The sequence below is a fragment of the Arabidopsis lyrata genome (genome assembly GCF_000004255.2).
Source record: "Arabidopsis lyrata subsp. lyrata unplaced genomic scaffold ARALYscaffold_5, whole genome shotgun sequence".
NCBI classification, from domain to species: domain Eukaryota; kingdom Viridiplantae; phylum Streptophyta; class Magnoliopsida; order Brassicales; family Brassicaceae; genus Arabidopsis; species Arabidopsis lyrata.
The window spans coordinates 687,411-701,433 of NW_003302551.1; the positions used below are offsets into that span (position 1 = coordinate 687,411).

The window sequence follows — 14,023 nt, forward strand, 5'->3', positions numbered from 1 at the left end:
GTTTCTAGAGACTTGAGCAAATTGATAAGTTATGAAAGTGGAATCAAGTCAACGAAGGATTTGGGTAAATATTTGGGGATGCCTGTCCTTCACAAGCGAATTAACAAGGACACATTTGGAGAAATATTGGAGAGAGTTTCTTCAAGGTTGTCGGGATGGAAAGAAAAAACATTGAGCTTGGCGGGCAGGCTTACACTCACGAAGGCAGTGCTCTGTTCTTTACCGGTGCATTCAATGACTACCATCATGTTACCTCAGTCCATAATAACTCGATTAGACAAGGCGTCTCGTGATTTCTTATGGGGGAGTACATCTGAAAAAAAAAAGCAACACTTAGTGTCTTGGAAGAGGGTTTGTTTACCAAAAGGAGAAGGTGGTTTGGGAGTCAGATCAGCCAAGACTATGAATAAAGCACTTATTGCTAAACTAGGTTGGAGATTAATGCAAAACCAAACGAATCTTTGGTCACAAGTGATGAAGGCTAAATATAAAGTTGGGTCTCCAAGGGAAACTAATTGGTTAACCAAAAAGAGTACTTGGTCAGCGACATGGAGGAGTATCGTCACTGGTTTTATTGAGGTTATTAAACGGGGCTTGTGTTGGGTTCCGGGAGATGGCAGCCAAATCTTATTCTGGGAAGATAAATGGTTGGCAGGGAAGAAATTGTGGAACGAGGAGAATGGCGATATTCCGGTGGAGCTTGAGGGAATGGTGGCCAGCGATTTGTGGCGTGATGGTCGGGGCTGGGATTTTGCACGCATTAACCCTTACCTGTCGGAGAAGAGAAGACTTGAACTTGCAGCGGTGGTCCTGGACCATGTTACGGGAGCTGCGGACAGGTTTGCTTGGGGAGAGAATCAGGATGGGCAGTTTACGGTAACATCAGCGTATAGAATGTTGAGTGTTGATGAGAGACCGAAGCAGAGTATGGAGAAGTTCTTTAATCGCATATGGGGAGTCAGTGTGCCGGAGAGAGTAAGAACTTTTTTGTGGTTAGTAGGAAATCAAGCATTAATGACTAACGCAGAGAGGAAGAGAAGACATATAGGTGATTCCGATATCTGTCAGGTGTGTAAAAGTGGTGTGGAATCTATTTTACACATTCTGCGGGATTGCCAGGCGATGTCAGGGATTTGGACTAGAATTGTACCCTCGAGGAAACAGCAGCAGTTCTTCTCTAAGTCTTTATTTGAATGGTTGTATGACAACCTAAGGGAGGGCGTCGTATATGAAGATGGCTCTTGGTCTACGGTGTTCGCGGTTGCATCTTGGTGGGGCTGGAAGTGGAGATGCGGCAATATTTTCGGGGAGAACAGGAAGTGCCGGGATAGGGTAAGGTTCATTCGAGACGTATCCAAGGAGATTGTGATGGCGAATGCCAGCTCTAGTATGAGGAGAGGGTTGCAGCCGCGAGTAGAGAGGTTGATTGGGTGGGAGGCTCCGGGTACGGGATGGATTAAGATCAATACGGATGGAGCGTCTCATGGTAATCCCGGGCTCGCTACTGCGGGTGGAGTCCTACGGGATAGTGACGGTAATTGGTGTGGGGGATTTGCGTTGAATATCGGAATATGTTCAGCCCCGTTGGCGGAGTTATGGGGAGTTTATTATGGACTCTATCTAGCATGGGAGAGACGGTTAACTAGAGTGGAGTTGGAAGTAGACTCCGAGTTGGTGGTTGGGTTTCTTAAGACAGGGGTGAGTGAACAATACCCATTGCCGTTCCTGGTACGCCTGTGCCATGGCTTTTTATCAAAGGACTGGATTGTCCGAGTTTCTCATGTGTATAGGGAAGCTAATCGTCTTGCCGATGGGTTAGCTAACTATGCGTTTTCGTTATCATTAGGTTTTCATTCTTTTGATTTTGTTCCGCTTGTTTTAGACTCGATTTTGAGAGACGATAGCCTTGGGTCTACACGACCAAGGCATATCCGTATGTAGTTCGATTTTTTTATTTTAATAAAAACGGGAGAAATTTCTCCCGGTGAATTACCAAAAAAAAACTCAAAATAATATGTTTTCCTTTTTTGGATTATTCTCTTATGACATATTATATGGTCGAACGTTTTAATTAGTTAAATCTTACATACGAACAAAGGCCATCCTTTTCATTTCTTTTTAAACAAAAAAAAACATGTAATTTCTTTAATATGTATAAAACCAAAAACTTATTTTTATATTCGTGATGCGAAACGTTTCTTGCAAGAGCAATCTCGTATAGATATTTTATGTAAGTGTCAAAAATCTTCTTCTACGTTATTTTAAAGTCATATTACAATATGGTAATTGTTTTCTAAAACCTTTTAGATCCAAAAAACAAAGGAAAAAAAAATTAGAAATTTATTATTCACATATGTTAGCGAGAGAGAGGAGCTGTTGAGGGTTGTCTCACGCACCATCCACTGTCGTTTTGTGGCAAATGGATTGGGTCCACCGACCTCTGTAGCTCTCATAGTTTCTTTTTTCTAAATTAATTACATATTTAGAAAAAATGATATCGAAAATAATTAATTGCTCTGTGTATATGTGTTAGTGTCTACAGGCGATACCCAAATTATATAAAATATTCTTATTTAAATGCGTAAAATTTACACAAATAAATGTAGAGAGTTTTTAGTATCCTATGTATATACCAAACTAACCAAGCTAGATTTAAATTCAGTTTGATTATCTTACCCTATCTTTTTAACCGAATATGAACTTTTAACACTCTAGGCTATTATTGGGTGAGTTTTTTATTTTCTTTTTTCTTTTTACTAGCCTACACTCTTTTTCACCCGTCACTTTCAACTTCTCTCTTCTATTACGGTATTACCTCACAAGAATTTCTATGTTTTTTTAATTATTTTATATCTATTAAAAAAAGTAATAACAATTATTTAAAAATCTGGAATATCCCAATTTTAGGGCTTTATTGAGATAAGATATCAGTGGAAGTCAAAAAAGAATTTAATGTTAAAGAGTTTCTTCTCTCTAATTTCATTTCATTTCTCTTTTTTTTTTCTTTTTCTTCTTTCTCTCTCTCACCATCACATAGAACACAGAAGAATCCATGGCTGCTTCTTCATCCTCCGCTGCTTCCTTCTTTGGAGTCCGACAAGATGATCAATCTCACCTCCTCCCTTCTAATTCCTCCGCCGCTGCTCCTCCTCCTCCACCTCCTCACCACCAGACACCGCTGCCACCGCTTGAAGCTCCACCGCAGAAAAAGAAGAGAAACCAACCAAGAACTCCAAGTAAGTTAATTACCTCTTAATTCAAATATTTTATAATCTTGATTTATATATCATGTGATCAGTTTTAAAAAAGAACTTCTTAATTGGTGAAAAAGATAAATCCCTTTTTCATGTCCTTTTTTCTTCTCCCTTTTCCGATTTTTCAAATCTTGAAATAAGCAAATTAGCAAACCCTAGTACTTGATTTTTCAAAATTCAGATTTCAATCAATTTATAACTTCCATGCAATATAAAACTTTAAAAATTTAATTAATAATTTTTCTCTTGATTAGATTCCGATGCAGAAGTGATAGCTTTATCTCCAAAGACTCTAATGGCTACAAACAGATTCATTTGTGAAGTATGCAACAAAGGGTTTCAAAGAGAACAGAATCTACAACTTCACCGAAGAGGACACAATCTTCCATGGAAGCTGAAACAGAAATCGACCAAAGAAGTAAAGAGAAAAGTATATCTTTGTCCGGAGCCCTCGTGCGTCCACCATGACCCCTCACGTGCCCTCGGAGACCTCACCGGAATCAAGAAACATTATTACCGTAAACACGGTGAAAAGAAGTGGAAATGCGATAAATGCTCTAAGCGTTACGCCGTTCAATCAGATTGGAAAGCTCACTCCAAGACTTGTGGTACCAAAGAGTATCGTTGTGACTGTGGTACACTCTTCTCTCGGTAAGTATTCCAAATCTTTAAAACTCTTTTAATTAATAATTTAATCTATTGAGCTATTGATATGTGTGTGAGTACGTATGTGTCTGTGAGTCATTCTTCATGAATTAGGGTTTTTTTAGGTTCACTTTCTGTTTCGCCTCGAAGTCTTCGATGCTCTTATCGCTTTCTTTCGTGTAGTAAATGCAACTTTAGTGTTCCTTTTTTTTATTTAAAAATATTTTAGAAAAAAATAAAAACGATACAAGAACACACGTGAATTTGTGTGTATATATAACTATATCTATATATGACACTGAAACTGCCATATTTCAATAGATGCTTTCTAGCAGAAACTCAAAACCAAAGAGGACCAATTTCAATTTCAGTTTTTTTTTTTTGTAATATTCTTTTGCCTTGGAAACACCGCCCTATTTTCTGTCATAAAAATAAATTAATATATTTTCAGGATTTTTTTTTTTCTTAGATATGATATTATACTTATACTATATGGGCAATTCACGTGCTGCTAAACTATATAATATCTAGGGAGGTTGTTGTTACAGTGTTTGTTCTCTTATGTGTAAAATTTTACGAAAATATAATTATTTCATATGATTCGTTTGTACTATGCACCATAGCCTTACACACCACATATTATTTTGGTTCACTACCTACACATTTTGCATAAAATGGCATTCATTTGCATAGAAGTGATAACTAATATACTAAATAATTATTTCGAATATAGATTTTTTTACGAAAATATAATTATTTCATATGATTCGTTTGTACTATGCACCATAGCCTTACACACCACATATTATTTTGGTTCACTACCTACACATTTTGCATAAAATGGCATACATTTGCATAGAAGTGATAACTAATATACTAAATAATTATTTCGAATATAGATTTTTTTTCTTCTCAGTATTGGCTGGCATTGCTGTGTTTGTGTGTGTGCGTGCATTTAGAGGAGTTCTATAAATAGAATGAAGTGAATAAATATGTGGTGGTGCAAAATATATATAAGTAGCTAGTTTTTAAAACATATATATATATAAATATAAGTAGTTCATTGAATACATGCTCAACTTGCATTTATTGAACTTACAGGATCTTGAATTAGACAAATTCAGATATTCATTTGACAATCATTCTCTATACATCAGTGTGAAAACTTAACTTTTCCCACCTACCTTTAGAATTCGTTGAATACCCATTTATTTATATATATTATGCATAATTGTTTTCCGGAGTTGATTAATAATTTTTATGTTTATTATTACTGCATAAACTGATATTGATAGAGTTAGATTTGTTCGTACACATAGTCATATAGACAAATGCATCATCATACTTGAAATGTGACACAACATTGTACTCCTATTTATGTATATGCGTGCAATTTTGTTATATGCATCATACATGTGAGTGTGTAAGCTTGTTAGGAATTTACATAGGTGTAGAGTAGTAGAGTGACTTTCTAGCCCTCTATCTACTTTTCAAGATCCCATAATTACTTACACGCGAATCTATTTGTAGCTACGTGACATGATCATGATGAGTCTCTCTCTCTCTACTTACATTTATATTTTTTTCTTTCACTTTTCGAAATATGTCTTTTATTTCATCATTTTATATGTAAAGTATAGAGATATATCTGACGATCCAATAGATTCCATTGTGAATTGATTTTTATTTATTTTATTTTGTGTCACAGGCGAGACAGTTTCATCACACATAGAGCTTTCTGTGACGCGTTGGCTCAAGAGAGTGCGAGACACCCAACTTCATTGACTTCTTTGCCAAGTCATCACTTCCCGTACGGACAAAACACCAACAACTCCAACAACAACACTTCAAGCATGATACTTGGTCTGTCCCACATGGGGGCCCCACAGAATCATGATCACCAGTCCGGTGACGTTCTCCGTCTTGGAAGCGGAGGAGGAGGAGCCGCTTCACGCTCATCCTCTGATCTCATTGCTGGGAATGCTTCAGGCTACTTCATGCAAGATCAAAACCCTAGCTTTCATGATCAACAAGACCATCATCATCATCATCAACAAGGGTTTTTGGCTGCGAACAATAACATCAAGCCATCACCAATGGGTTTTCAACAGAATCTGATGCAGTTCTCACATGATAACCATAACTCTGCTTCCTCCAATCTCTTTAATCTCAGCTTCCTCTCAGGAAACAACGGAGTTACTTCTGCGACAAGCAACCCTAATGCTGCCAATGCTGCTGCTGTTTCTTCGAGTAATCTTATGATTTCAAACCATTTTGATGGTGATAATGCTGTTGGAGGAGGAGGAGGAGGAGAAGGAAGCACTGGTCTCTTCCCTAACAATCTGATGAGCTCGGCGGATAGAATCACCTCAGGATCAGTCCCTTCACTCTTTAGCTCATCAATGCAAAATCCTAATTCAGCACCTCACATGTCAGCCACTGCCCTTCTTCAGAAAGCTGCTCAAATGGGTTCAACCTCAAGCAACAACAACAACGGAAGCAACAACAACAACAATAACAATGCCTCATCGATCCTAAGAAGCTTTGGGAGTGGAATCTACGGAGAAAACGAGAGTAATCTTCAGGATTTGATGAATTCTTTCTCTAACCCCGGCGCAACGGGAAACGTTAACGGAGTTGATTCTCCTTTTGGTTCGTACGGAGGAGTCAACAAAGGATTAAGCGCTGATAAACAGAGCATGACTAGAGACTTTCTTGGAGTTGGACAGATCGTAAGAAGCATGAGTGGAAGCGGAGGGTTTCAACAACAGCAACAGCAGCAACAGCAACAACAACAACATGGAAATAGTAGAGAAAGAGTTGGCTCGTCGTCGGATTCCGCCGATAGAAGCAGCATGAATGTGTATACCGGTGGTGGTCCGGCAAGTACTTCACCACCTTATGGAATCCATCATGCGAGTTTCTAAGAAGATAAAAAAGTTTCTAAGGAGAAATTTCAAAAGGTTTTTAGTTCATCAAAGTACATGCTATATCTTTCAGGTATGCATGTCGTCATCAAAACCCCCATTTGAAGTAATTAAAATTTTAGTTGCAATTTATATAAACTCAGTTCTTTTTTTTTTTCTTTTGTAAAAGATTTTGCCTTCATAGTTTATATAAATGGATTCCCTCCTGAAAAAAATTCAGAGTTATAGTTTATAATTTCAGAATGAAGAAATTTTCATTTTATTATTTGTGGAATTCATAATATTTTGGGGGTTTTTCTTGCCTTGCGACTTGAAAAAAATCAATATTTTTCTGGATTATAGTTTTAGAGTAAATAAGTAATTTATTTATTTACTTGATGAAAGAATTCAGATTTATAGTTTATGGTTTCAGACGAATGAAGAAAGTTTCATATTATTATCCGTGGAATTCTTATATATATATATATATTATTTTTTTTTCTTACCTGGTGACATATTAGATACTTTAAGAAATTCAATATATTTTTTGTTTATAGTTTTAGAGTAAATAAGTAATTTATATATTTACTTGTGGAGTCAATACTAAGTCTTCTATTTTCTGTATGTATAATAGGGTCAAAGACTATACTAACGGGTTTAACTATAAAAAATTGGGTGTGAATAATTGTTTTTGGTAGGAAAAAAATGTATTAATTTTTGTTTTTGGCTGACACATTTATCGTCTTATCATTGCATGGGGCAGTCAATGAGTTGGAGAGTACAAGCAGCCTTTGCTAAGTTTTTCTTTGTCTTTTTGTTTTTATTTTCTTTTATTTGCCTTTTTATTCTTTAATTTCTTTTCATTTGTCATCTTCACTAGCTGGCAATGTCACGAGTGTTTGTCCTGTGATCTCCTTTCTAAATATCTCGATACATGTATATGTATACATGTCACATGTGCATATATTTATGCACTTGTATAGTTCTGTATGTAACATGTTCCTACCATATCCTCAAAGGATTGTCCCCATCATATTTTAAAATTTGACGGTCCAAAATAAACAATTCTATCTCAACATTCACGCGTCTTCTTCATTATTGATGCTAATTTGCGGTTAAAAAAAATAGCATCAATTGAAACTACATCTAAATACAATTTCGATTTTTTTGTTTGGAACATATGTTTTATTAAAATCTATCTTTAATGTTTTTAAATAATTATAGTTTTAGTTTTTAATATTTCTGTTACTATTTTCTTTTAGACTGGATTTTTTTTTTGGCTTTTTCAAATATCTAAAAATTTAAATGATTCAAGTATGTTGATTTTTCGGTTCGGTGTATGCTGGTTGATATTTTCATGAATTTTGAGCTAGTTTTAGATATTTTTGTTAAAGATGTATTCTATAGGTGTGCGTATGAACATAACATTACATTATTGTGACAACATCTACAATTGTTCTTTTTTTACAATTGTTGAAATAACGATATTAATAATAGTAATATAATGTCTTTGTCGTAATAATTTATATGTGGATCGGAATAACAATAATAGTTAAATTTCATATATATAATGTAGGGACATACATGCAAGTGATGGAAGTAAGGAGGCCCATCGATATGAAACGAGAGAGGGAGAGATGATATCGTTGTCTCACCAAAAACAGACAGCTCTTCACTCTTCTTCTTATTTTTTTTATTATTATTATTTTTTCTTCTTATTTTTCCCCTGTTTCTTTTTCTGTTCTAAAAATGTTTTGCTTATAACCTCTTTTTTTTAATCATAGAATAATTCTTGGTTAAATAATCCATGTAAAAAACTCTCTTGTTTTCAGTTACATGTCATAAATCATATCCCCAACCCAAAGTTGAATACAGTTAGAGAATAATGTAGATTTTAACCATCAACGACAAAGAGAATTGGCGAGTGGTGGCACAGTAGTCCCCGGCTTTAAAATTAAAAACGTATTTTTGTTATAGTTTATTGTTCAATTCTATTTTGAGGAAACTATGTGCGTTTACCACTTGATTATTGAATTCAATATTGGTGTTTTATTTCTAGTAAGCTTTACAAAGAGCATGTACATTTTTGAAATTAAACAAATTTCTGCATAATCCAAACTATTTCTAATTTGTAAAAGCTTGCTCACCACCGTAATGGATTGGACGCTTCGGCGATATACATTGTGTTAAATCTCGTAATAAAATGACCATTTAAGACATATGTCCTCCTAAACCAATCAAAATAATTATTATATTGAAAAAGTGTTGTTTATTTACATGTGCTCTTAAACATATCATCCTTCATTCGTTTAAGACATTTTCTATTCATTATTTTTACTTAATATCTTAGGGTGATTTACTTATTTGATAGTTGTTATAGTTGTATATGCCAATGGATCCAAATATGTGATTTGATCATTAGAATATATAAGCATATTATCAATGCATCTATTAATTAATTGTTGTTGTATGGCCCAATTAAAGATTTCCCATAATGAAGTGGACCAAGAACAAGCAGAAGAAATCTCAAGAATTTTTGTAGTATTCACAAACTTTTCTCGACAATCTCTTCACGGGCCATTTTTTTTTCTATCTTTCACATGAACGACAACTCTGTCATTCACATGCTTTACCCTTTTATTTTTTCTTATCCATTTCAATTAATATAAATCCACATATCAACTTTATATATATAATCTCTCCGATTCAGAAACTTGATTTTTCTTCTCTTTATACTATTGAAGAATTTCCCTGAGAAACATAATCGCTGTATTTTTTTAATTTGTAACTCCCTCCATACGGAGCATACCCACTAGAGACAAAAGACAATTGAAAAAAAAAGAATTTCAAGATTCTATCATATCGATTTGGACTTTTTTCTTTTGGCCTGGACATATGGGTAATCCGTTCGGGTTCGGGTAAAACCCGTTCGGGTTCGGCTTGAATGGGTAATGAATTTATGGTCCATTCGGGTATTCCTATGGTTTCGGTTCCGGTCCGGTTCGGGTATTGTCGGGTTCGGATCGGTTTGGGTAATACCCGAAGTTTAAAATCACTTTACATACTCAAATGATCAAATAAAGAGAATAGAACATCAAACATGACATTTAAATACTAAATCCAATCCAAAATAACAAAAATGACTATTTCACTCTTAAGTGTTAAGAGTAGATTCTAATTATCTATATACATATATAAACATATGTGTATTGCATATATGTAAGTATATATATATATATATAAGTATATAACTATATAAGACTATATATCTAATTATCTATATACATATATAAACTCAAACGTCAAAAGTCACAAAACCTAAAACCTAGGACATACATATAAGTATATAACTATATAAGACTATATATCTAATTATCTATATACATATATAAACATGTGTATTTTTTCGGGTTTGTGGGTACCCTAAATGGGTAACGGGTAATCCCCGACCCGACCCGATACCCACGGGTAATCCAATACTCTACCCAATGAGGTAATTTTCTAATACCCTAACCCGCCCCAACCCGATTTTTTCGGTCCGGGTATCGGCTCGGGTATCGGGTCCGGGTTTTTTGCCCAGGCCTAGGTATGACTAATATGAACCACCAGAAAAGTATTTATCAAGTGAGATCATTTTTTCATAATGCTACTAGAAATTTTAATTAATTGAGACTTTTGTAAGAATAATCCAAATTCTCATTAAAAATTTCCACACATTTTTTTTTTTTGTAAAATTTGTGATTCATACGGGTTTATTTACATGTGCGCAAGTAAAACAAAATAGTTCATATAAGAAAATTGACTTACAATTATAGTTGTTACTTCTTAGCATGAAATTTACTTTCTTTTTGGAGGTCAGTTTTTTTTGTTATACACTATCAGAGACACAGATTAAACAAAAAAAAAAAAAATCAAATGCAAACAAGCATATATATATATATAAGCGTAAATCCGAGATAACCTTCTTAAACATTCTTGATTACAAAAAAAAAAAAATAGAAGCTTTGCTTCCTAAATCTTAAAAAAAGGTTAACATCTTCTCTATTTTTCTCCTACACTTACCACCCTCAATCCGGTTAAGCGAATATCAAATACGACAGCTAATAAGGCCGTTGGCTTAGACAAGCTATCATCAGGCGAGATCCGTATTAGTCATCTCATATCCAGAAGAATCTGCCGTTAATCGCCACCACATGCAACGTTTTATTCAGTTGCTAGGTTCAACAACAAATCTGAGAGATATAACTCAACAAAACTAATTTTCCTTATTTAATTTCTAATATTAGAGGACAAACTAATTATATAGCGATATGATTTATTTTAAAGTTTTTGGTAAATCAACTTATATATATATATATATATATATATCATTATAATCTTGTTTGATTTTTGCTATTCAACAAACAATAAGTTATATATAATATAAGATTATATTATATTATTCAAAATGTTAGAAAAATTAAATTCGTTGAATTATTTTTGTAAAACAATGTGATTATATTTTTAATCATACTTAAACATGAAGACTACAAGTAAGAAGGTCCAGAGTCTGTTGACAGCTTTGGAGGGCGGGAAGGGATATGCCCATATCTTAAGTTTGAATCCTTCATATATTCAGAAGAAACAATGAGTCAACAATAAAAGAAAACCTTGTATATCTATTTTTTCGTTGTTGACATAATCTTTTAAAAATAACATGTTTAAAAAAAAATCATTTCAGTAAAAAATATTTTTAGATGCGTATTTTATATTTTAAAACATAGTCTTTAAAACTTTGATATTCTGTGGACAGTTGTCCAAACATATATTTTTGGTTCTCGGATCAGAAATTCCTCACTAATGGTGATTCCATGGCAGAAAGTAAAACTAATTTTGCATCATCCTCTTCTCGGTGCTTACCACTTCGTGAACTGGATTCAATTGGTTTCTTAATATTGTATTTTTGTGCATGTAAAGTGTAAACCAATTTTGCTGGAAACACATTGTATTTATTATTAATTTATAAAAAAAAACGTTTAACAATTTCTTATGGTTCCCTTACATGTCATCTATATGTGTTTATGTAATTATTATTTATTTTGGATAAAATTATGTGTTTATGTATTACTGTTTTATATTGTTATTTCAGAAGAAGAACCCCTAGAATAGACCATGATCAAGAAATGGTGATGTAACGGCTCATTAGATAGGAGTAATGTATTTGACAAATTATCCATATACAGAAAAACAATTCTGCCCGAAATCTACCACTACATGTTTTTTTTTTTTTTTTTTTTTTTTTTTTTTTTTTTTTTTAAACTCTATCGGCTATCCGGTCGGTCCTGGTAGGAACGCACCGAGGTGCTATATGTTTAACAATTTCTTATGGTTTCGTTACATGTCACCTTTATGTGTTTATGTATTTATTTATTTTTTTGGATAAAATTATGTGTTTATATATGTATTATTGTTTTATATTGTTACTTCAGATAAAGAACCCCTAGAATAGACCATGATCAAGAAATGGTGATGTAGTGGTAGATTTCGGGCAGAATTGTTTTTCTGTGTATGGATAATTTGTCAAATCCGATCCTCCTATCTAATATTGAGCCACACTATTAATATTTTCGTTGTTACTCTAAAAATATAAAAACATGATCCGGTGGTCTAACGTCATGTTATATACATTTTGGGTCGGGACATGTGAAATTGAGTAGGTTAGAGATAGTCAAAGTTGGGAAAGTAACGATACAGACGAAAAGAAACGAGTTAAGGTATGTCTTTGAAGTGTCAGCAGCATTAATTTGCCTTAACTTTAGTGTTATGTTAATTATATATATATATATATATATAAACTCTAGTGTTAAGTTTTTTAAAGAAAAATAAAACACGTTATAAATATTAAATATAGGAAAAGCGTGGTAGGGCTTCTAACAAAAAACATTAGATAGTAACAAAAACCAAGCCGAGATTGGAAATCATGTTGATTTTCGTGCCAAAGATGCTTGCACCTATCAACAAAGTTACAAGAAACTAACAAAAAAATTATCTATTATGCGACGAGATAATACATGGATACAAATGTACATGCATGTCTATTAATGAAACTTTACGAAAGGATGACCAACACACAATGACTGCATCAACACCTCCGCATCTTACTTGAGAGTTTTGTATATATGTGAAAAGGGTCTATATCACGCATGCAGAATTAGCTCTACAATAGTTCATCAATATTTCTATAAGCGATCAGATGTACATCTATGTTGTGAAAATACTTTGCCAGTATCCAAAATTTAAAAAATTAGTAGATAACTTACACCAAATTGTCTAGAAACCGGAAGTGTCCTCTAAAAATACGTGGGTCGGGGGAGATTTAACCATGAGAAAGTTTCTTTCAAAATCTCTAACACTATCACAACGTTTTTTGTTCACTCAATCTGTACAAAAATAAAACAGACTAAATGGATTATTGGTGTATATATTAGCTTGTCCTTAATCGTCTTTTACTTGTATCATTAGGTTAGCTAATTAGGTCATAATTCCCTTGTATAAATGGTGCCTCTTTGGCCTATGTGAATAATAACAGAGAATTCTATTCAATCATGTTTCTCTGACATGGTATCAGAGCCAAAAGGCTAAAATCTTTTTATCTCTTTGATTGTGAAACTCGACCATGGCAACCGGAGGTGGAGAAGATGGTGCTGCTACGAGAACTGCGTTGGCTGTGACGGTTGAAGGCAAGGTCTCAAAGAGACGCACGATTCATCCATATGATTTGTCGGCGAGTGATAACCCGGGGACAGTGATATCTCAGGTTCTTCTTAATGGTGATAACTTTGAAGATTGGGCAAGAGAATTGAGGACAGCTTTGCGTGCTCGCAAAAAGTTTGGCTTCGTTGATGGCTCAATAAAGAAACCTGAAGAAGATTCTGAAGACATCGAAGACTGGTGGACGATTAATTCGTTGTTGGTGTCATGGATTCGCAATTCGATTGATCCATCTCTCCGTCGGGATATCTCACACTTTGAGATTGCTAAGGAGTTGTGGGATGATATTGCAGAACAATATGAGATTGTGTCTGGACCGCGAATTCAACAATTGAAACATGAGCTGATGACTTGCAAACAGAAAGGTTTGAGTATCAAGACATACTATGGGAGATTGAAGAAGTTGTGGGAGGATCTTGCTGATTATGACAAAGAAGATCAATGTACCTGCAACGACTGCACGTGTGA

At 34.2% G+C, this 14,023-nt stretch overlaps 1 protein-coding gene across 1 annotated transcript; it reads left to right on the plus strand.

Annotated features, from left to right (window-relative positions):
- Window positions 1-2,967: 2,967 nt before the first annotated feature.
- Window positions 2,968-7,088, plus strand: LOC9312863 (protein indeterminate-domain 5, chloroplastic). The gene is made up of 3 exons (XM_002875065.2): window positions 2,968-3,236; window positions 3,509-3,905; window positions 5,608-7,088. Exons 1-3 carry the CDS (start codon window positions 3,053-3,055, stop codon window positions 6,824-6,826), a joined length of 1,800 nt encoding a protein of 599 aa, XP_002875111.1. The 5' UTR covers window positions 2,968-3,052; the 3' UTR covers window positions 6,827-7,088.
- The last annotated feature ends 6,935 nt before the right edge of the window (window positions 7,089-14,023 follow it).